Source organism: Chenopodium album, chromosome 13 (genome assembly GCF_948465745.1).
Source record: "Chenopodium album chromosome 13, dcCheAlbu1.1, whole genome shotgun sequence".
In the NCBI taxonomy this organism is placed as follows: Eukaryota; Viridiplantae; Streptophyta; class Magnoliopsida; order Caryophyllales; family Amaranthaceae; genus Chenopodium; species Chenopodium album.
Genome location: NC_137846.1, coordinates 52,476,401 through 52,499,758, shown reverse-complemented (window position 1 = coordinate 52,499,758; position 23,358 = coordinate 52,476,401). Strand labels below are relative to the sequence as shown.

The 23,358-nt window shown below is 34.2% G+C and overlaps 2 protein-coding genes across 2 annotated transcripts; one reads left to right on the top strand and one right to left on the bottom strand.

The window, feature by feature from the left end:
• Positions 1-276: 276 nt before the first annotated feature.
• LOC145574940 (uncharacterized) lies at positions 277-7,698 on the top strand. Its single transcript, XM_081632836.1, has 9 exons — positions 277-957; positions 1,649-1,718; positions 1,825-1,918; positions 2,009-2,054; positions 2,182-2,280; positions 4,378-4,446; positions 4,536-4,902; positions 5,026-5,171; positions 5,250-7,698. Exons 1-9 carry the CDS (start codon positions 478-480, stop codon positions 6,987-6,989), a joined length of 3,111 nt encoding a protein of 1,036 aa, XP_081488962.1. The 5' UTR covers positions 277-477; the 3' UTR covers positions 6,990-7,698.
• Positions 7,699-8,191: 493 nt separating this feature from the next.
• LOC145575729 (ubiquitin domain-containing protein 7SL RNA1-like) lies at positions 8,192-9,629 on the bottom strand. The gene is made up of 3 exons (XM_081633544.1): positions 9,164-9,629; positions 8,453-8,706; positions 8,192-8,371 (listed from the first exon to the last, which is right to left on the bottom strand). The coding sequence occupies exons 1-3, from the start codon at positions 9,627-9,629 to the stop codon at positions 8,192-8,194; spliced, it is 900 nt and encodes a 299-aa protein (XP_081489670.1).
• Between the last annotated feature and the right edge of the window lie 13,729 nt (positions 9,630-23,358).

The window sequence follows — 23,358 nt, the reverse complement described above, 5'->3', positions numbered from 1 at the left end:
CCCCCAAATTAGAGGAAATTGCGTAAATTCAAAAAACTAAAATAAAAAGTGAAAAATCTTCGGGCAGCACGGCTCTTAAGCTAGACAATTGACACGTAACCCTACCCGGGGCAGAACGGTCAGTCCAAAAAAATAAAAACCCAAACCAAACGGCAAACGCCGTCATTCTCAGCCACTCCCTCTCTTCCTTTTTTAATTATTTCAAAAAAAAGACAGTGGACCCCACTATTATATAAATATATAGTAAAATACTCAAATATTTTCCTCTAGTAGGTCCCACCATTTTCCCACACTACTCAATAATGCAATAAAACAAGAGAGAGAAAAAGTCTGAAAAAAAATTCCCATTCTTTTGATTTCTCTCTCTAGAAAAAATAAGAAAAAGGTTAGATTATCAATTACTTTGCTCTCTCTCTCTAGAATAGTATAGTATCAGAGGAGAGAGAAAGTAGTAGAGGAGAGAGAAAGTAGAAAGCCATGGTTCAGATCGAGAAGAGGAGGAGGAAGAAGGGAAGACCATCGAAGGCAGATCTAGCTGCACGGGCCGTGTCTGACGATGATGATGATTGTGATGTGGGAGTATCGCCGTCGTCTGCGGCGGCGGAGAGGGAAGTCCGGCGAAGTTTACGGCGGAGAACTTTCCGGTATAATATTATTGATTATGATGAGGATTACTTGGGTGACGACGTCGTTTCGGAGGAGGAAGATGAGGAGGAGGAGGATGAGGAGGAAGATGAAGTTGATGTGAATGGGAAGAGGAGGAAGAAGGTGAAGCTTGTTTTGAAGCTTAGTAATGGCGGACGTGGGAGGGGGCGAGGGAGGGGGAGAGGGAGAAGGTCGGTGAGTCGACTCGGGGTTGACTCGGAAGAAGAAGAGGAAGAAAGGGTTGTGAAGAAGAGGAGGGTTGTTGAAGATGAAGATGATGAAGAGGTTGAAAATGAAGAAGATGATTATGAGGTATAATTGTTTTTGTTTTTTTGATTATTTTTTTTTGGATCTGGGGAAAAATGGGGGGAAAAGAGGACAGAGAGTGGAGGGGCCTGAGGTGAGGTCTGATATGGTAGAGAGAGAAAGAGGAGGAGAGAGAAAGTGGAGGAGAGAGAAAGAGGAGGAGAGAGAAAGTGGAGGAGAGAGAAAGATGGTTTCTGATTGGTCCAGAGATTGAGAGATGAAAATCACACTCATCATTTTCTCTCTCTTCTTCGGAGGAGTGTGATGGAATTTACGGTTGGGGGAGGAAGAGAGAGAGAGGGGTCAACTGTCAAAAAAAATATAAACATCAAACTCAGAGAGATTCTGGGTCATCACTAAAACACACACACACACACAAAAATAGCCTTCTTTCTCTCTCTACTTAATCCTAGTTCTCTCTCTAGATTTCCTTATGCACATTCTACATTCATGTAGGAAAATCTTATTTTGGTTAATTTGGGTGTGTTTGTTTGTGTTTGGGTGGCAATCGGGTCGTTTGGATTGATTTTGGTTTTTTTGGGTGTGTTTGTTTGTGTTTGGGTGGCAATCTGGTCGTTTGGATTGGTTTTGGGTTTTTGGGTGTGTTTGTTTGTGTTTGGGTGGCAATAGGATCGTTTGGATTGGTTCCGGGTTTTTGTGTGTGTGTGATTGATGTTGTTTGGTTTTGTTTTGGCAGGGAAGAGATGGGAAGGAGGAGGAGGAGGAAGAGGAGGAGGAGGAGCTGAAAAGAGTGGAGTATGTTTCTGGTGAGATTTTTGTATTATTTCACAAGTTTGGAAGCTACTATATTAATGTGGTTTATTTTGAAGAAATTTTGAGTTGTGTTTGTTTGATTTTTTTTCGTGTTTTCAGGGATACCCAATGGAAAAATTGATCATCATGATGATTGTAATACTCCTCTACCAGATAAAAAGCAATTGGAGTTGATATTGGACAAACTTCAAAAGTATGTGATTTCTGTTTCTCTTAGTATTTTAAATATTGCAATGTTTCTAAGTTTGTTTACTTAGTGAAAATGGTGGTTTTAATGTGGCAGAAAAGATACATATGGTGTTTATGCTGAACCAGTTGATCCAGAGGAGGTAACTTTAATTTGAAATTTTTCTTTCTTGAAATGAAATTTGTGTATTGCTATTGCCGCCATTCGATATTGTTACATTGGCATTGTTGAGAAGTTTGGATTTTTGATACAATGATGCTTGGGTGTAGCTCCCAGACTATCACGATGTCGTTGAACATCCGATGGACTTTACCACCGTGAGGAAGAAGCTTGCAAATGGTTCTTACTCCACTTTAGAGCAATTTGAGGTTGGTAATCCTTGTTTAGTTATTTATCTCCTTAAGGAAATTTTCTTAAATTTTTCACTCTTGGGGGGCAATTATTGGTTGTGTTAGGAATCAATGAGGATGTCTATATACTAGTATTAATGATTACTGCAAAAACCTCGATTTCTGTAAGATTTTTCTTATTGCTGCCTATCAATAAGGGTGTCTATGTATTAAAGATCACTGCAAAAACCTTGATTGTTTTAAGATTTTTCTTATTGCTGCCTGTTTGCTTTATTGGACTATCTAAATAAAGTCTGCTGCCAATACGAGTTAATGAGTTATGAAATTCTTTAATGATGGTTACCCTTAGGATTTACATGTTCAACGTATCCCAAATGTCTTAATAGTGTTTGCATTATTTCCATCTATCATCCACATCGAATCTTTAGACATATCTAGGATATGTAATTAACACCGTTCCAATTATCCAGGAGTACTGCTAGCCTGAGGCCCTGATGTCAGTTTTAGAGGCTGGGTATATCTTATTAATAATATTGGTAATAGCAAAGTCTGAAATGATATGCAGTATCAAACTAGTATACTTTGGAAATGGCATTAGTTATTTGTGAAAGGATGAGTATTGATCTACTTTTTGAGGGACGATTTGACAATGTTGTTATAACCATGTTTATCTTGAACATTTGGAGTATTTCTTCGTTGTAGATTTGATAAGAATTGCTTTGCCATTATTCTCCTGTGTATTATCAGCTTTATCACTTATCATTTCACCAAAAAAAGCCTCCCAGTTATCGAAGGATAAGGGGGTTGGAATTTGTGTGTATGCAGTCTTGCTCCTGCAATAATAGAGCATGTGTTTGAAAAGAGTTTTACTCAAATTTAATGTAGGTGTGTGAGTTGCATTGAAGGGGTTAGATTTTCTGAAGTAGAATCTAGCTTTCAATAAATTAGATTTGAAGTTTTGAGTAAGCCCAATTCTACGCCTCTACGGTTCAATATCATCCATAATTTTAGGTCCATTTGTTATTTTTTTTTTGGCCAAATAATGAACAATTGAAGGTTAATATATAAATTTCTATGGCATAGACAAATACTTATCATTGCATTAATGTCTATGGCTTTATGGCATAGAGTGCTACTTCCTTTCTTTTAAAAAATTTCTTCACATTTGGGGCTTGCAGTTTGGTGTGGGGATTGACAATGGTTATAAAATGAATTATGGAATGGATTTAGAGAAAAATGGAATAAAGAGATGGGATGGAGCTAGTGAAAGAGGAGTTTTCTTCAACTCTAAACAAAACATTTTCCTTTATACTTGATCACCATAACTTTGTTCCAAGGTATAATGCTATTTTTCTTTTAATGTACCATGTTCTTAGCAATATTGTTATGCTTTTTCCAAAATTAGACCTTGGTCTCCTGCACGTCCAACTATATTCTGAAAGTCCAACATTCCAATGATTTAGGGAACGTTTGGTTCATAGGTTATAGCCTTTTAGGTATGAGGTATGGGGTTGGAATGAGTAAAACCCATAGTGTTTGTTTAAGAAAAATCTAATTTATAAACCCATAAAGTATGGGGTTTAGAAACCAAAGGGAAAGGTGGGTATGACTCTTACCACAATTATAAAAAAAAATAAAAAAAATAAAAAAGATAAAAACCAATCTTGGACAACAACCAAACACAATGTATTAAGAATCAAGTTACAACTCCATACCGCCCTAGCTTCAATCTTGATTTCAAACCCATACCACTTTGTAAACCAAACACCCCCTAAATCCAAATCTAATCCACAATTCTAGAATGCTGACTTGAGAAGGATTGAGTTCACACTTTCATAACCTTCCTCATACATCTCACATTCATAAGAGTATACATCTACTATAATTCATAGCCTGTACTGTAACATTATCTTGGTCTGTGTAATTCTTATCACTTACACCACTGTATTTTAGCCCCCGGCTAATGAATAGACAATCATTGTGTCAACCATATTGTGTCTACAACTCATTCTGCATAGTTGCTGAGGACTTGGTGCATTTTATCATCTCAACCCTCCAAGTACTCAATACTCCCTAAGTGGTACTCCATACTAATAATGGCGTTCTTTTGTGCAGAGTGATGTTTTCCTTATTAGCTCCAATGCAATGCAGTATAATGCACCTGAGACTGTTTACCATAAACAGGTATTAGTTGAGCATTTTATTTGTATTGCTTTTATTGTTTTATAAATCCTCCTATAGAATTAATTGCAGTACATATGCATTTTTGAAAGGCTCGTGCAATCAAAGAACTTGCTGAAAAGAAATTCCAGCGGATCCGGATGCAGATTGAGCGATTAGAGAAAGAGCCGAAATCTGAACCAAAATCTGAAACAAAGCTTGAGCCAAAGTCTGAACAGAAAGAGAGATCATACTCACAAATTAAAAAACAAACAAAGAAGCTGCTCTACAGAGGCACGCAGGAACCTGTCGGATCTGATTTTTCATCTGGTGCCATCCTTGCGACAATGGATGCCCCTAATATGTGTGGCGTTGATCATGTGAGTAACTTTGAGAAGCCTAGCAATACTGATGGGCCTGTAGAGGGCATCTCTACCCTTGCAGATAATTATATAGAGAAAACCGAAGATACACAATCAGGTATGTATTAGATATAGATATGGTTCTCTTGCAGATTCTTAGTTTTATTGTTGGTCTTCGGAAGAAGTAGAAATCTGATCATATATGTTCTTTGCTTATACTCTTTATCTTCCCTCCCCCCAGGGAAGGGTGTACTGCCAAAATTTGGAAGGAGATCATTTGTCGTAGATGAGAATCGCCGTGCAACATATAATATATCGAATCAGCCTGAAGACAGGCCCGAGTCAATATTTACAACATTTGAGGATGACAAAAAGCAGCTAATTCCTGTATGTAATCTTTATAGCAATCTTTTTACTAGTTTTATCAACATCTTTTCTTTAAATAATTTTTCCACCATGGATCAGGTTGGTTTGTCTGGAGAATTTTCCTATGCCCGAAGTCTGGCTCGATATGCTGCAAATCTTGGGCCTAAGGCTTGGACAATCGCATCTAAGAGGATTGAACAGGCTCTTCCTCCTGGCCTCAAACATGGTCGTGGATGGATTGGAGAATATGAGCCACTTCCTAGAGCGGTGCTAGTTGTTGAACATCGAAAAGACCCCTTTGCTTCAAGGTTACACAATGCTGTTGAATCAAATAAGGATAACAAAAAAGATCCCTTTGCTTCAAGGTTACACAATGCTGTGGATTTAAGAAAGGATGACAAAAAGGTCCCCATTGTTTCAAGGTCAGATGCTATTGATTCTATAAAGGCTGACAAACTTTTGGATGGCCAAAGTCAAGCCCATGTGTTGGTTAAGCAACCTAGTTCAAATGGAAAATTGGCCTCCATGTTTATTGGCTCTGGGGAAGCTAAATCACCTGCCTCTGAATTGGCAACCGTGGTTGGTTCTGGAGAGGCTAAACCACCTGCATCTACTCTTTTAGTCTCTCAAAAGCATAATCCATTTTCTAGAGGCTTTCAACATGTCAATTTTAAGGATGCTGAATCAAATTCTCCATCTGTAAATAGTCACCCTGATAGTGTTGTTTTCCGGCAGCAGAGCCATCAACTGAGGGATTCAATTTGTCCTGAAAATATGGGTGCAAAGAGAGTGGAGCCGAATTCTCCGTCCATATCTGATCAGAAAAGAGATCATTTTACTCAGAAACATCTGCCTCATGGTATGGAAATAGGTCAAAGGAGGGTGGAAACAAAATTTCAGCCAACATCTATCCAGAAAACAGATAATTTTCCACAGAAACCTGCTCATTTAATGGAAATGCCTGCTTCCATGCCAACTGAATCCTTACCCAAGGGGAAAAATTTTCTGCAATCTCTGCCTTTCAAGCAGCCTGACAACAACGGAGGTGCTCCTGATGTTTTTTCTAATGGGAAGGTAGTGAACAATTTTGTAGGTAATAATCGAATAGTCACCTCATCTCCAGGTTTAATGTCACCACAGTTAGGCGGCCCACCACTATCCTTCCCCAAGAAACAGTCACAGAACCAGGGTCTTAGTGACCCAGTCCTAGTTATGAAGATGATGACGGAGAAAGCTCAGAGGCAACAGAATGGATCGACTAATGCTCATAGTCCTGCACAAGGTAGGCCATCTGTCCCATCGTCCAGTGGATCGGTTCATGCGCATAGTCCTGCACAAGCTAGACCATCTGTTCCATCACCCAGAGGAGACACTGGAGGCAATGCTGCAGCAGCAGCTGCTAGTGCTTGGATGTCTGTTGGCTCTGCAGGATTTAGGCCAAATGGTCAAAACTCTGCGACAAATAGAGGTCAGGTTTCCGCAGACTCATCGTACAATGCAACACGGATGTTCTATCCTCAGGCAATGCAACCTCAGACTGAATATCCGGTCTCTAATATGATGCACATACAGCCAGAAAAGATGGGTTTTCCCTTCCAATCATCTGCATCACAACCTATTAAAGTTGGGAATGAAGCACAGGCCCCGAGCGGACCAACAGTTTTTCCTCATCAATTGGTTACAAATGACTTGTCCAGATTTCAAGTGCAAGCCCCTTGGCGTGGTCTTAGTCCATATACTCAGCAGAAACAAAAACAAGATACACTTCCCCCTGATCTGAATGTTGCTTTCCAGTCGTCAGTCGATTCTCAACAACCAGACCTTGCTTTGCAGCTTTAGATCATTATTAATTTTGCTAAATGAGGATTATTTAGGGATATAGAAAAGTCGACCCAGATTAGTTGATTTCCATCATGAAGAGAATGCTGCCGTTGGATTATGTTTGAATTGCGTGTTGAGTTGTGTTATAAACTGAGTTGGTGTAGGAAAGGAAAAATTCTGCGGCTGATTGTCTCCTTGATCTCCTCAGTGCAAATTCCGTGCTTTACTGACAAGGTAAAAATCATATCTAGGGAATATATTTGAGTAGCTGGTAGTGGAGCTGATAGATGATGCATGTTTTTCTTCTTGGACAAAATTTACTAACTTGAGGCGGCAGATAATCATACAATTCCTAGATAGGTAGTATAAATTTCTGGGTGGTGGTGCGGGCTTAAAGTGTATTCATTGTAGAAGTGGCTGATTCATTGTAATTAGTGTGGGCAGACTGCAGAGGAGGCTGTGTATACAGGGTTATTTGCCTTCTTGCCTTTATGATGCGTTTGTTGATTTGGTACACACTTTTTAGCATGCCATGTACATTTGAGCTTAGATTTCTCCAGAAATTAAAAGATTTATGTTCCGTTCAGTAAACTGTGTTTAATTTCGATACTGCTTAATGGCTGATTTATTGATTGTTGACAGTATTTTCTGTAGCAATATGAACCTAAGCAATATTCTTTATGCACGGTTACATGCATACATCTAGTATTCTTTTTCAGTTCAGTTTGATGTATCTGTAAAGACTGTAATGGTCTTCATTTTGCTTCATTACTCGACTTTTCGTATCATATCATTAAGCCTTTTGGCATAAACAAAATAATCTGGACATCTTATAGGTTGCTCAGAAGTTTTTCACAGATCGGAATTTTGTCCAGTAATTCGATGGGCTGTTCTCTCCCATTCTAGGATCCTCACTTATTTCTGTAGTCAATTGAAAACTGATGTTTTGGCGCATCTGAAATGTATTTAAAGCTGTACCATTCTATTTAACAGGAAGCAAACAACTATTCAATGAGAAGCTGTGTTTTCTAACTGCTTACTTCACCATATGTAAAAATTAGACCTATTTAAGAAAAAACAAGAACTAGACTAATCTAAAACCAGACCCAGAACTAACAAAAGCATGCACCCATCTGAGTCTAATTGACTGTGCAAAAACTATGTAGATGAAATTTTTTGCCATATAAAGTCGACTTGAATCGCTTGTGATAGCATGATTTTCACTGTCCACCTGAAACGCTGCCATTGAAGATCTCAATAGTATCACCCTGTCGAACATTGTGCCACTGGAAAGTCTCCTTATCATCCATTACATTCTGCTTGTAGATGAAGAAGTACCCTTCTGATGGAAGCTGAAAGTCTACACCCTGATGACGCTTGTCCAGTTCATTTCTCAGCACCTATTTTTGCACATTTTCAGCATTTTATCAGATTTTCAGAACTCACAGTAATGTTTATAGAAGTTTGTCTTTAAAATTTACCTGCACTTTATCCAAGGGATTAACTTCAACAACCAGTTTCTTAGTTCCACACTTAGCTAGCACAATAACTTTCAACTTCTTGGCATTAGTTGCCGACTTTTTGTTTGCCATGCCAGGATGCTTAGGAGTTAAAATCGGCCTGATAAAAACTTCGATCTCACACCCATCTTTGAGCTCATATTCGCGCAAACGTCTTTGATCCTGCAGCTCAATACTCTTATTTAGGTACAGTGCTTGCTGGTGTACAGAGTAACCTGTAAGAAACATGCATTTTCACTAATGAGCTTATAAACTTTGTGGCATCCAAAGATTAGCAATGTCAAGTCCATTAGAGAGATTATATCTATTATTTGTCATATCAAATAACACAGATATAATTAATAAAAAGAAAAAAAAATAACACAAAGTGCCAGCAACATACTGGTTATTTATAGAAATGAGATCACAAGGAACTTTTTCCACCTAGAATGCAACAAATTATATCATACTAAAGATATGCCCGTATTAACGCGCGGGATATATTAATACCTATGTTTATAATTCTTAGCATATAATTATGTACGACCTCTAAAAGTCGTACTATCGACCAAAAATAAATAAAAATCCATGCATAATCATTCCCATAAAGCCATGATTATACTAATTTAACAACAACAACAACAAAAACACATTAAAACCCAAATAATTAATTAACAAGAAAATGAATTTAACCTTCAATCTGGTGAACTTTCTTCTTGAGCTGCTCAACAGAATCATTCAAGTCCACATCAATAACAAGCTTCTGATAGATATTAGACGGCCGCGACGCCGGCAATCTAAGAACAATCTTGGTTTTCTTGGAAACATTATGATGATGATTATTATTAATAATCTTAGGAGGAGAAAAAGATTGAAAGAATTGATGATCATCCTCTTGTTTTAATTTGAGTTTTTCAGGGGATTTTGGTTTTTCTTCATTGGGTGCAACAATTAAGCGCATTCGAGAATTATGAAGAATAACACAAGATTCAACATTACCAGAATCTTCAAGAATTTTGCCATTAAAAACAAGGGTTTGTTTTGAAATGGGTATTTTTCTGTATTTTTCAACCTTTTCTTTGATCTCTAAAACTGAATCAAAATACCCTATTTCTATCATAAATGACTCCCCTTTTTGTGTCTCAAAGTGAATATCCATTTTTTTGTTTCTGGGTATTTTTAATATTGAATTTTTTTGGGGTTTTAGAAATGTATTTGTGATTTTGTGAAGAAGAAGAAAGAAAATTTTCAGGGGTTTAAGAGAAAAACCGTCGTTACTTGATTCTTGGGATGAAGTTGAAAATGAAGTAATTGACTGACTGACTACTGTGACTAGTACTATATATGCACAATTACTCCGCGTATGATTTTTGGATGAAATCTATTTTTGGATGAAATCTTCTATGATACATGGCTAGCTGCTAAATATTTATGCATGGGAGATACTCATGTTTGGATTACCGGACTAGTTCAGAGGTGCGTGACAAGTGGGTTGTTCGGATTATGTATTTAAATGTGTAATTCATTTGATTTTGTGTTGGGTTAGTTGGTTTGAGTCATATAACTCATATTTGGAATTACTATATTCATATACGTCGTATAAATGTGGGATTGTGACTAGCCAGTTGTATTGGGCTGATTTTAATTTGGGTCAACTCATTCAGATACGTTTATAATTGAAATAAAGAAAATTAAATTGGATATGGTGTGTGATCAAGTGCGATTTTGTTACAATTAATAGTGGTGTTACAGCGATAAATATTGCAGTATGAAAATCAAGGATAAGTTTGCTTTCTACGGATCATTTTGCATTAAATTCCTCCAACTCAAGTTTTAGTCAACTAACTCAGATTGGATACGGTAGTCAACTAACTCAGATTGAATACGGTAAAGAAATAAATAAAACTACTTTAGATTCGGTGATCATGTGTGTATATATATACTAGTACTCACATTATAATGCCAAATATTGAAGTATGCAACTTCTTGAATCAATAACTTTGTAGCCTATTGATTTGGATTATAATCAAGCAATTCAAATTTGGATCAACTTCAATTAAATTAAAAAAACCACTTCAGATTCATTAATCGGGTGTGATGTTATTTACACCAAATAGTTGTGCTATAATGCTAAATATACATTGAAAGTACAACATCATTTTTAAAGCCACGTCTATATCAAATGTGCTCCGGGTTGATTTCACTATATCAAGATAACATTGACACATATCTGAATTGAACATATAATTATTGGCCTTTTACATGCCAAAATTAGTAATAAATTGTTGACGATCTTTCTCCTATAAAATCCATATCCGCATTGTTTGTTAATTTTATTTAATTGATTTGGAAAAATTAAATTACTCCCTTTGTTTTGTTCCATGTCTCTATGTGCGGAGTTTTTAGAAAAAATTGATGAAAGTAATAAAATGTGGAGGTAGTGGGATAGATGGAAAAATAAAAAAATTATAAAAAGCAAAATTAGTTGAGAGAATTGGAGGAGAGAGAATATGAAATTAATGTAATATAATTAATATGGGTCCACTAGTTGAGAGAAATGAATTAAATACTCAGTAACGTAAAATCTTTCCAAATAAGAAATAAATCAAGTATTTAAAAGCGGCCAAAAATAAAAAATGGAGCAAGTATTTATAAACGGAGGGAGCATAACGCAACAATTTGTGATTGTAAATTTAACAATTTTATAAAAACAAATCATATCAATGCGAGGCAAATAGATATAATCCTATCTGGACCATTTAACAAATACATGGGATATAGTCATATAGAGACATATGGTTTGAAGGATATCAATTGAGGGTACAATTATTAATTTTATTTACTGGCAAAGTCAATAAAGATACACTAATCAGAAACCAAGTAATCCACATTGATTTAATTTGTTTTGATGATTATTGTTTCCATATTTCATATTCATGAAAATGTAACCTTTGACTATGCAAAGTAAATTAACATTCCTTTTAAAAAAAAAAATGAAAACAAAGGGAAATTCAAATACATGTAAAATTAAACATGAGAGTTTCCTAAAAAGAAAAAAAAAAAGAAAAAGAAAAAAAAATAATACTTCTTACGCCCTCCGTTTTTAAATACTTGTTTCATTTCTCCATGCGCGGAGTTTTTGGAGAAATTGGAGAAAGTAATAAATATGGAAGTAGTGGTATTGGTGGAAGAATAAAAAAAATTGTAAAAAACCAAAAGTAGTAGAGAGAATTGAAGGAGAGAGAATATGAAATTAATATTGTTGGGTCCACTTGGTGAGAAAAATTAATTAAATATTGTAAAAGCTTTCTAAATAAGGAAATAGAGCAAGTATTTAAAAACGGAGGGAGCAATGAGAGTGAGGTATTATTCAAGTAATTAGAGTTTCCTTCCTGATTTTAGGAGATTATGCAATCAAAAGTATTACATGACCTGATTGACCTTTATTCTTATAGTATAAATGAGTCATTTTTGGTTTAAAAAAAAGTATTTTCATAAAAAAAAATATGTCCATAATTTAAAGTATATTTTAGTCTTTTTCTTAAAAAAAAAAAAGTGTTTTTTCGTACAACAAAAAAAAAAAAAAAAAAATCGTCAGAAAAATTAAATAAAAGTACACCTAGGCTTATTGTGCTGTCCTCTTGTAAGACTAGCTGTGATTTGGGCTTGGGTTTGACATGACACACAATATAATTAAATTTATAAATATCACGCTACCACTTCGATAACCACAATCACCCAATTTACATTAACAAGTCTTACTCTTTAATGTATTAGGCTGTGCTTAAAGATAGCACTAGGTCGGGCTAACCCGAGGCATGACACAGTCCAACATGAAAAACACGACACATACGGTGCTTAACAAAGTGTAGATTGATCTTGAGCTATCTTTATTTAGAAAAAGCACGACAAAAAACAACGCAGCACGACAAAGAACGCTAAAATTAGTTAAATTTGGCTTGGGCTGCAAGCACAATAACAATGGCACGCATGTGGGCTTGGGCTGTGCATGAATAGACCCTTTAAAAACTTTGGCACACCACAACAACACATAGATCTTGGGCCAAGCCTAGATAACCCCAAAGCATGTCTAGTTGGCATATTGGACCGTACCAATGGCTACTGGGATAGCCGAGGCCAATGCCATTATGCCAAGCCTAAATCGTAAGAATTGGAGGTTTCTTTAATATGTAAGAGTACAAGAAGATTACATGAAATTGAATGCGAAAATTCTCTGCCTTTTCCATATTAATGAAAAAACAAATCACATCATTCACATAATCACATACCGTAATTTACACAACAAACTACACCAGTAACAATACACACACACACACGAAAGTTCATAGTAATTGATTTGATGGTACAATTACAAGAATTTGTGATGCTGCTTTTTTAACTAAAGTTACCAACTCTAATTTACAAAAGAAAGAGCTTTATTATCAAAAGCCAAAGGCTAAATTTATGAAGCAGCTTCCTTGCTTTTACCTTGCTTTTATTATTTTGTTTTTTGGAATTTAATTAGTTTGGCATAGAGATGAACTTCATGGTGATAGCTTAATTAGATGTGCGCGAAATCATTTCAATGAACAACACCATCTTAATATCAGAATCATGAACTGGTTGTTGTGGAAACATGCTTTTGTAAATAAACTTGTGCATTGAGGCTAAGTACAAATCATGAAAATTAAAGTGCTATTTGCTTCTCATACACTTTGCCATTAGCCTTAGGCGTCAATGCTATTACATGTAATATTGTGTATAGAACAATAATGACCGAGGAGCGGTACTTGCTAATCTACCTAATGTAGCTTTGTGTGTAGAAGGTTATCCATGACATATACTCTGTCTCTGGAAGTGGCGCTCGCTGTTCTGGAAAATGAATGTTGCAATCCCTCGTACCCGGCCTCGACATAGTTAGGAGTCATATATGTGAAATGTGTTTTCAGTAAGCGGTTATTTATCATACTAAATGTTGTAAATGAAGTATGCTACGCTATATTTACACAAGAGACATACAGTTGGGGAAATTAGCACTCCCTTTTACTTGAAGTTGAGTGTTGTTACATCTTGCGTTTGCTTGTTGATGTTGCTAGTCGAGACGATTCATGAAGGGAAGGAGAGTAAAGTGGTGTGGCAAAAAAAGAGTTATCTGGGTTGGTTTTACCAACCAAGATAACTCTTTTTTTGCCACACCACGCCAAGATAACTCTTTTTTTGCCACACCACGCACTTTACTCTTCTTCCCTTCATGAAAACCAACCAAGATAACTCTTTTTTTGCCACACCACTTTACTCTCCTTCCCTTCATGAATCGTCTCGATTAGCAACATCAACAAGCAAATGCAAGATGTAACAACACTCAACTTCAAGTAAAAGGGAGTGCTGATTTCTACAACTGTATTTCACTTGAGTAAATATAGCGCAACATACTTCACTTACAACATTTAGTAAAATAAAATTAAAAAAAAAAACCTCCAATAGAAAACACATTTCACATTTATGAACTCCTAACTTCAAAGCCTTGTTGATGATAATATATAGTGTGATATTTTAGCACAAATGTCAAAACTAAACCTCCAAAAACCATGATTGTAATTACCTTGTCTTTAAAGATTGATTGTGTTTCTTCGACTTGGATGATTGGCGTTCAACCTTGTAATCTTCAAGGTCCGAAATATAGCTTTAGCCTTCAAAGTTATCTTCGTATCCTTTAGGATCCACCATTGTTGTCGAAGATTTCATAGGATCTATTTAAGTTTGATGCAGAAAAGGTCATTGTATGTTTATAGGAGGTGAAATAGTTATAGTAAGAGACTAAAAAAGAGGAATAGAAAGATGTAGGATCAAGAATAGAGAGGTCACTATGCTAAATTGCTTAGTATGTAGCATAATTATATAGATAAATATTGTGAGTTGAAAGAAGTAGCAGGGCAATTTCAAGCTGATTTCAGGGAAGCTTCATTTTCCTTTTCTTTTTCACTTTTGCTATTGCTTTCTCTTTCACTTTTTTATGAATTTACTTTACTAATCTATTATACCAGCAAGGCAGCAATTACTATGAATTTTCGTGTGGATGCTCGTTAGCTTTGTTGGTTAAAGTTTTGGGATTGTATCTGATATTTGAGATCAAATCTCTACATCATTGTCCATTAAAGTTCGATCTCTATCTTATCAAAAAAGAAAAAAAAATTAAAAAATTAACAACTATAATTTTTTTTTATTAGCCTAACATTGTTGTATTCTTTCCGTATTTTCTAATTTACTTACTTTTTTTATTTTTATTTTTTTTTATGGCCAAACTTACTTTAATCATTTTATCAATTATCTATATATCAAAACATCATCGCACAAGTCTTGCTGGATTTTAGTCAATATTTAATTTTTAGATATTAATTTACTACATCTGTTTCATATTATTGATTAGATATTTTCTACTTACGTACACTTTAATCAAATTGTTGCAAATTAAAAGAAAAGGAGGTAATATATAGATTTTACATATTGATACATACTCAAATTGGTCCACACGTAAACTTGTAGGACATGCATGTAGGTGAATGACGTGAATTAATGACGTGAATCAACACTCACTACTTCACTAGTACCTTTGTTACTGTCAAAATTTCTAATCTTTAGAAATTTGGAAAACTTATGCCCCAAGTAAAAGGTACTTGACTATCACAATCAGTCAACTAATATTATAATTCCCAGATATAACCGGGTTAAAGATAGAGAACACTTTACTGAAGTTTCAAGTTATTCCGCTAATGCTTCTTAATTCTTATCGACCTCCTAAAATGTCGTTTTCACGGGAAAAGGAAAATAACATCTATTGTTACAGTATTATTATTAGGATATTGTTAACGAGCGCCTCAGGGCGTTAGATAGGTATTTAAAATAATACCAAAAGTGGTATAAATTTGGAAAAGCATGAAAAAATCACGCGTCGATTGGTGTAATTAATGATCATTTTAATTTATTCTTTCTAATTTTAGCTAGCTTATCTAATACCCCCGGGGCGTTCGTTAGCATTATTAGGTCTCATACTCCAATTACATGTATAGTTATTTCACTATATTTTATTAATTTTTTAATATATAATACAAGTAATAATATGGGCATATTACAATTAGCATTTTATATTCTTTTATTTTGCGTTTATAGTGAAATAAAATAATGGAATATATCAAAAGAGTCTATTATTCAAATGAGCATATATACTACCATGAGTCTATGACCCTAAGTAAAATGGAGGAATACATGGAATTATGTATATTTTCGACACCGACATCATCATTTTCGACGGCAGAATCCTAAGAAAAATATAGAGAAATAAAAGGTATAGTTAACTCTAAGGAGTATGTGAGTTTTTCCTTCTTGATTGAAGCTTTCACTCCACCAAACTGAGCTTAAAAACAAGCTCAAATTGATTTTTGTGAAAAAACTAGGTAGACAAATGTACAAGAACTTTTTTTATTTTTTTTTATTTTTTTTAATTATTATTATTATACAAGGATGAATCTTGAGGCAAAATATTTACATACTTGAATTGTCACTTGATAAAAATGTTTATTATGGTGATAAATTTGTATTTTCTCAATTTTATTAGTTCATATATTATATCATTTGAACAACTTACATAGTCAAATAAACACTCCTCAAATGTGAGCTTATTCTTAGAGCATGTACTCTTCAGATTATTTTCACTTCAGTTTCAATAATTTCAGTTCACTTCTTAATTTTCCTTCTCTCATAAAATATTCAGTTCAATTCAGCTCCAATAAGTTCAGTTCAGTTCAGCTCAATCAGAACAAGCCCTTAGTCGAGAAGCATGATGTCATTGTGCCAGTTTTTCTTCTTTTTATTTTTTAAATATTTTTTTAGAGAATTGTACCAAATTTTCTTTGTTATTTCCTTCTAGATGCTTTTTTTTTTTTTATTTTTTTTTTTTTTTTTTGTGGCAGTATTTTTAGTCTTATTTTATAGCAATATTCCACATTTCCACAAAAGCTTAATGCTTGAGTAACAAGAAAGTGTCGGGGATAGTATTCCATTAATTAGTTGACTGATTGTGATATAATCCTTTTTTGGTCAAGCTTCTTGTTTGGGACCTTTACTTTTTCATAGTTTTGGCTTACCTCATACAAAAGTTTAAAGATTGGAAGATCTTCCAAAGTGTATAAAGTCTAATATTCTCCCTTAGAAAACTTTGGCCATGAATTGATGTGAATATGTAATTGGCACGGTAAAATTGGTATGAACTTGAAAAAGAGTTTGTATCCTAACACGCCATACCTCCTAGCTTGTAGGTTTATTCAGATTTTTCAAAAATAAAAAATAAAAAATAAATCCTTCATATTGATAAAAGTTTATAAAATTTATATAAAAATATAGGAATTTGAACAAGGTCGTGTTTTATAATGTGAAATGATTCATAAATAACTAATATGAATAAAGTTCGATTTAAAAGTAATAAATTTGTATTGAACACGATTATTCTACCTAATCTATAATCAACTTGAACGATCGATTCAATGTTGGAGCAAAGAGAAAATGAGCATGGCAATGCCGTTCTCCTGATCCATTTCAAGTTAGGCAAGCCCGATCAGTGACGGAACCAGAAAATTTTCATCAGGGGGGCCAATATAAAATATGCAGTACTAAGTATGTTTATTCTAATCTCTCATTGGACAATGGACAATACATAAAATTTTAACCCCCTTGAAATATATATGGAAAATTTATGCTAAATATGTGTGAAATTTATGCATAAATTTCTCTAAAAAATGACTGGAAAATTGCAAAATGAAGCCTTTCTTTAAGCCCAATTACCCACTAACAAATTATGTGAATGAAAGAATTTAAAAAAATGTCAATACCAAGAGGCGAACACTCCAACTACACTACAGTCATGGATTCGCACATATGCTATGCTCAACCAATTGAGCTAACCACCACAATGAAGATATATGTATGAAAATTAATTTTTATAGGAAATCAAGGGGGTGGCCATGGCCTACCCCAGCTCCCCCTTAATTCCGCCCCTGAGCCCGATAGGGCGCACAACAAGAGTCACTTCGAGCTGTTATGTTGCCTTGTCCTTTAACTTAGCTTGTTAATTCTCTTCCTCTTCCTTTGTAACCCCCTTCTTAATGAGGTTGTTTATTGGTTGTTAAGCCTCGTATATTCTCTGATTAGGTTATTGATGTTTGAGCTTCTTATAACTCTTCATCCCCCCTGATTAATCCTACACATAATTTTGGCAAAAATTTGAAAAAACTACACACAAAATAGCTAAACACATTTCCTAAAGTTTTGGGTAATTATTTATGTGATTTAAACCTCTTATACAAAAGTGTCTTTGATGAGAGTGGTGTGTAAACCTTAAAAAACGTGTTGGAGAATACAATACTTAAAAATTATTTTCAGTCTGTGATGTTTATTATGACATACCGATTTTTCTTTGATTTGCACTTGTATAAATGTACTCCATATTATCTTAAATAGTTAGGATAGCATTGTAAAAAAAAAAAAAAAAAAAAATGCCTCTCTTCACTTAAATAGTTAAATAAAAAAATTAGGATGATAGTTTTTATTTAGAAAAAAGTTGATTGGAGTAATTTGGAGAAGTAAAACTTATTACTTAATGCCTCTCTTCACTTTATATACTTCATCCCTATCCTCTATTACTTGCTCAACTTTTTCTTTTGCGGTCGTATTTTATTACGTGTTTCACTTTTTTTTCATTGGAAACTTCTAAGAACATTTTACATTTTCCAATCTTTAATGTTTTTCATAATCTCTTTCTCCCCATTTATACTCACGTTTGCTTTTTCAATTTTTTTATTCTTCAACTAAGGTCCCGTTCAGTTCACCTTATTTTTATAGCACTGAAATTGTTTTTGCTAAACTTAAAATTATTTTTGCTGAACTGAAATTATTAATTTTACTGAACTGAAATTATTTCTGCTTAACTGAAATTATTTTTACTGAACTGAAATTATTTGTGCTGAACTGAAATATTTTTACTGAAATGAAATTATTTTTCTTGAACTGAACTTATTTTTATTAAATCGAAATTAATTTTACTATTTTGAAATTATTTTTACTGAATATTATTATTTTAAGGTGAAGTGAACCGGGCCTAACACTAATTATTACTGAACTAAACTTATTTTTATTAAATTAAAATTATTTTTAATGGCTTATTATTTTGTTTAGGTAAAATAAACCGAGCATCAGTATTCTTTGGGACTTTTTAAAAAATAAAAAGAAAAGAAAAAAGAAATATTGGTGGTCCACTAGTTGTGGAATATTACTAGTGTTTGATAGATTTATGAAGGTTCATAGTTCATAATAGTAAGTTAAAAAATTGCTAAACACACTAATGATGAATGAAATGCACCCTAAAGTAAACTAAGTTTCCAAAAGAAAAATTAGAACCGTAGTAAAAGCCAAAAAGCAAAAAACGAAAGTGGTATGAAATTTCCTTATCTACTACACTGTACTTCGTATATATTAAGCCTATAATAGAACTTTAAACCTACATTATCAATTAATTGACTTCAATTTTAAGTACACTTACACTACGTAGTAAAAATAGTAGAATGAGCCCTCCATCATCAAACACTACCATACCCTCAAGTAAGGTTTCCGTTCAAGTGTACGATAGCGATGATCCATTGCCGGATTATTGCGAAGACTATGCTAGGGATTATTCATCCGATAGCACCGAATATATACCACCACAACCATTCAAGGTATCATCCCAGTTACATTTTAGCACTACAATTAGATCTACGGGGGATATACATGATGTTGCACTCAACATGAGTTTCTTGCAAGGCAAAGAAGTGCATGATGATAATCAAGAAGGTAATAACAATAATAATAGTGATAATTGTAGCAATGGCTTTAGAACTCTTATAACTTGCACATTTTTGTTGAAATGTTACAATGTTATAACAAAGGCATTAACATCGTTGAAAATGAAAAATATGAAATGGATTTTCTTCAAATGGATTTTTATTGTGTTAAATGTAGTGATTGAAGGGTGCCAAGCTACATTTAGCCAAGAGAATGCACAAGGGAAACTTAAGACTCCCTTTTACCTTAAATTAAACACAATCACCTCGGCTTTTTGCTTGATGATTTCGTTAATTGAGACGATTCATGAAGGGAAGACGAGTAAAGTGGTGTGGCAAAAAAATGGTTGCTTTTGCTTAGGTTGGTTTTACTACCCTGGGAGAGAAAGGAGGCTATTTGGGAGATTTTCACTCATCTTTGGTGCGGTTAGCTCGATGGTCCAACTATGCATTAATTCGGTGGCATTAGTGATCAACAAGAATTTCTTGAAATTTGATATCTTGCCATTGTTTCTGTCATTTGGTTATCTTGTTGCTGCAATGGTTGATCGCGGAGGGGAGGATATGACTAAATGTGAAGTTCATGAGAGGCGTATCAGTCAATGTTCTTGCTGTGGAGTAGAGGTGGCAAATCGATCATCTGAATCAAGCTTGATTCAGATCAATTCAAGTTGGATACAGGTTCGGAATCAAGGGGGCTAGGGTAGGCCTCGACTACCCCCTTCATTTTATATAAGACATTTTGTATGCAATAAGTCAATGTTCATGTTTGATTGGTATGTAGATTAATTGGCCAAATTTGAAGATAAGGTCATTATTTTAGCATGTGTGGTTTGAATCTTGTTACAGTCCGTTTTGTTTAAGTCATATATTTTGTGTGAAGGCTTGAAGCCCTTTTTTTTTGTTAAGTATTGTTCATACATGTTTTCTCCATCTTTTTAATTGCATTATTTGATATTTGCACAAAAATTAAGAAAAAGTGTAAAAGATGGAGTATCCTTGTTAAAAAAAATTGAAAAAAGAGAGAGAGATATATTAAATGTTGGGTAATAGTGATTGTTGTCATATGTGTGCAAGAATAATTAGTAAGGAATTTAGTGTGTGAACATAATCAAAAAGTGAAAAAAAAAAAAGGAAAATGGTGCTATATATTAAGATACAATTCTTCAAATGAAAATTGGTGTAATTAAAAAAACGGAGGAAGTATATGGGAGTTCACTTCGCTTCAGCTATCAGCCTATCACCATAGGAAGACCACCAGGCGAACAAGCTAAGAAGTAAGAACATGAACCATGACGTTAACCAAGAGGACTTTCAACACAAGGGCATCATCACTTAATCCTCTCACAGCTCCGCGAGCTATAACTTAAAAGCTTCTCTTCTATTCATCATAGTGGCATTATAAACCCTACTTGAACTAGATCATTATGAAAGCACATCGATCTTATACTCCATACAATTTTAACTTAAATAATACTACTTTTTTTAACCAACTAGGATTTTCTACAATAAATAGCTTAAAATATACCAAATTATATCGTACCATATTTGGAATATCTTCCACTATATAATCTATATAATAGGATATATCCTCAAAGTTGCTTCATATGTGAAGCTTCCACTGCCTTTGAACTTCTCCTATAGGCCGGGACTGGTCTCTGACCTATTCTCTTTTTTGGTCCATCACATAAACGAACAAATTTATCCAAATGGTTTTAAGACAAGTAAGAATGGGATGATAGCTTATTAATCACAAAAATATTTGGATTTATTTAATTTGTTCGTTACACCCTTGTATCGCTTCCTAAATGGGGTATAAGATGGTGGATGAATTGTGCACCAACTTAGCTTATCAATTTTGTTCAATTATTGAGATTGTTGTTGTAATTAAAGTATCCGCAAACCTATTTGATGTTAATCCCAGGTTTACTAGTTGATTACATCAAATTTTGAAGATATTAGCTACAATCTTAAGTCATTTTATTGTGTTTTTTTTTGGAACATTATTAGTCGATCATGTGGTAACGTGCTATCGACCTACAAGTTGTGAATGAGTTTGGCATAGAAGTGAGAATTTCACGGTGATAGCTTAGATGTGCGTGATTTCATTACAAGTGAACAACACCATCTAATGTCAGAATCATGAATTGGTTAAGTACAAATCATAAAAAGTGCCATAACTTGTTTCTCATACACTTTGCCACTAGCCTTAGGCGTCAATGCTATTACATGTAAGAACGAACACGACTTTTTACACCACTTGTACTCCGTCTCTGGAGGTGGTGCTGCCTCATTCGCTGTTCTAGAAAATGAATGCTGCTGCAATCCCTTGTACCCTCGACATAGTTAGAAATCATATATGTGAAATGTGTTTTCAGTAAGCGGCTATTTATCATACTAAATGTTGTAAGTGAAGTATGCTACGCTATACTTACTCAAGAGACATACAGTTGGGGAAATTAGCACTCCCTTTTACTTGAAGTTGAGTGTTGTTACATCTTGCAGTTGTTTGTTGATGTTGCTAGTCGAGACGATTCATGAAGGGAAGGAGAGTAAAGTGGTGTGGCAAAAGAGGGATTATTTTGGTTGTTTTAACTACAAAAGAACCAAAATTATCCCTCTTTTGCCACACCACTTTACTCTCCTTCCCTTCATGAATCGTCTCGAGTAGCAACATTAACAGGCAAATGCAAGATGTAACAACACTCAACTTCAAGTAAAAGGGAGTGCTGATTTCTCCAACTGTATTTCTCTCGAGTAAATATAGCGCAACATACTTCACTTACAACATTTAGTACAATAAAGAAAAACCACTAATAGAAAACACTTTTCACATTTATGAATTCCAACTTCAAAGCCTTCTTGATATAGTGTGGTATTTTAGCTCCAAAACCATGATTGTAATTACCTTGTCTATCAAAACATGAGTGTGTTTCTTCGACTTGGATGATTGGGCACCTCAAGTTCAACCTTGTAATCTTCAAGGTCCGTAACAATGTAACATAGCCTAAGCCGTCGATGCAGACAAGTGCATTGTATCTTTATAGGAGGTGAAATAATCAAAGTAAAAGAATACAAAAGAGTACTAATAAGATTTGTGTTAGAGATAATATCGGAAAATATATGTGTGATATTTCCGATATTATCTCTAACAATTTGGAATCAAGAATAGAATGGTTAATTGCTTAGTATAATAATTCTGTAAGCTGCAAAAGAAGCTTAAATATATAGATAGACATAGATATTGTGAGTTGAAAGAAGTAGCAGAGCAATTTCAAAGTGAATTCATAGAAGCTTCATTTTCTTTTTCGCTTTTGCTAGTGCTTTCTCTTTCACTTTACTATAAATTTTCTTTATTGAATTATCAAAATCAATCCAGCAATTACTATGAATTTTCAATTTTTCAAGTGGGCAATGCTAACTAGCTTTGTTGATTAAAGTTTTAAAATAATGTTCCATACTTGAGATAATTCTCTTGTCTGTCCATGCATTAAAGCACGATCTCTACCTTGTCTAATTTCATTACTCCGTACTACAATTATGAAATTTCTTTGGTCTAATTTTGTTATTGTATTCGTTCCGTATTTTCTAATTTACTCACTTATTTTTTTTATGGTCAAATTTACTTTTATCACTCTTAATCAATTATCTGAATACCAATACATCATCGCACAAGTTTTGTTGGATTCTAATTAATGTGTAATTTCAAAATATCAATTTTATACAAATGCAATTCATACATACTCAAATTGATCCACTGAGTAGAGAGATTATTAACCTTGTAGGTGAATGACTTGAATCAACACTAACTTAAACCTTTAATACCGACAAATTTTTAATCTTTAAAAATTTGGAAAACTTAAGCCCCAAGTAATAAGTTAAAGATAATTGACTATCACATCAGTCAACTAATATGATACATCCTAATTCCCATAACCAGGTTTTTTTTTTTTTTAAAAAAAAAAAAAAAAAAAAAAAAAAAAAAAAACAATTTACTGAAGTTTCAGGATTATTGCGCTA

Bases quoted from the DNA above. Each gene is read 5' to 3' on its own strand.
- LOC145574940 (XM_081632836.1), top strand. From the start codon at position 478: ATGGTTCAGATCGAGAAGAGGAGGAGGAAGAAGGGAAGACCATCGAAG. The intron at 1,719-1,824 runs GTGAGATTTTTG...TCGTGTTTTCAG, and splicing joins AAGAGTGGAGTATGTTTCTG to GGATACCCAATGGAAAAATT. The intron at 5,172-5,249 runs GTATGTAATCTT...ACCATGGATCAG, and splicing joins ACAAAAAGCAGCTAATTCCT to GTTGGTTTGTCTGGAGAATT.
- LOC145575729 (XM_081633544.1), bottom strand. From the start codon at position 9,629: ATGGATATTCACTTTGAGACACAAAAAGGGGAGTCATTTATGATAGAA. The intron at 8,707-9,163 runs GTTAAATTCATT...TGTTTCTTACAG, and splicing joins GAAAGTTCACCAGATTGAAG to GTTACTCTGTACACCAGCAA. The intron at 8,372-8,452 runs GTAAATTTTAAA...GTGCAAAAATAG, and splicing joins ATCCCTTGGATAAAGTGCAG to GTGCTGAGAAATGAACTGGA.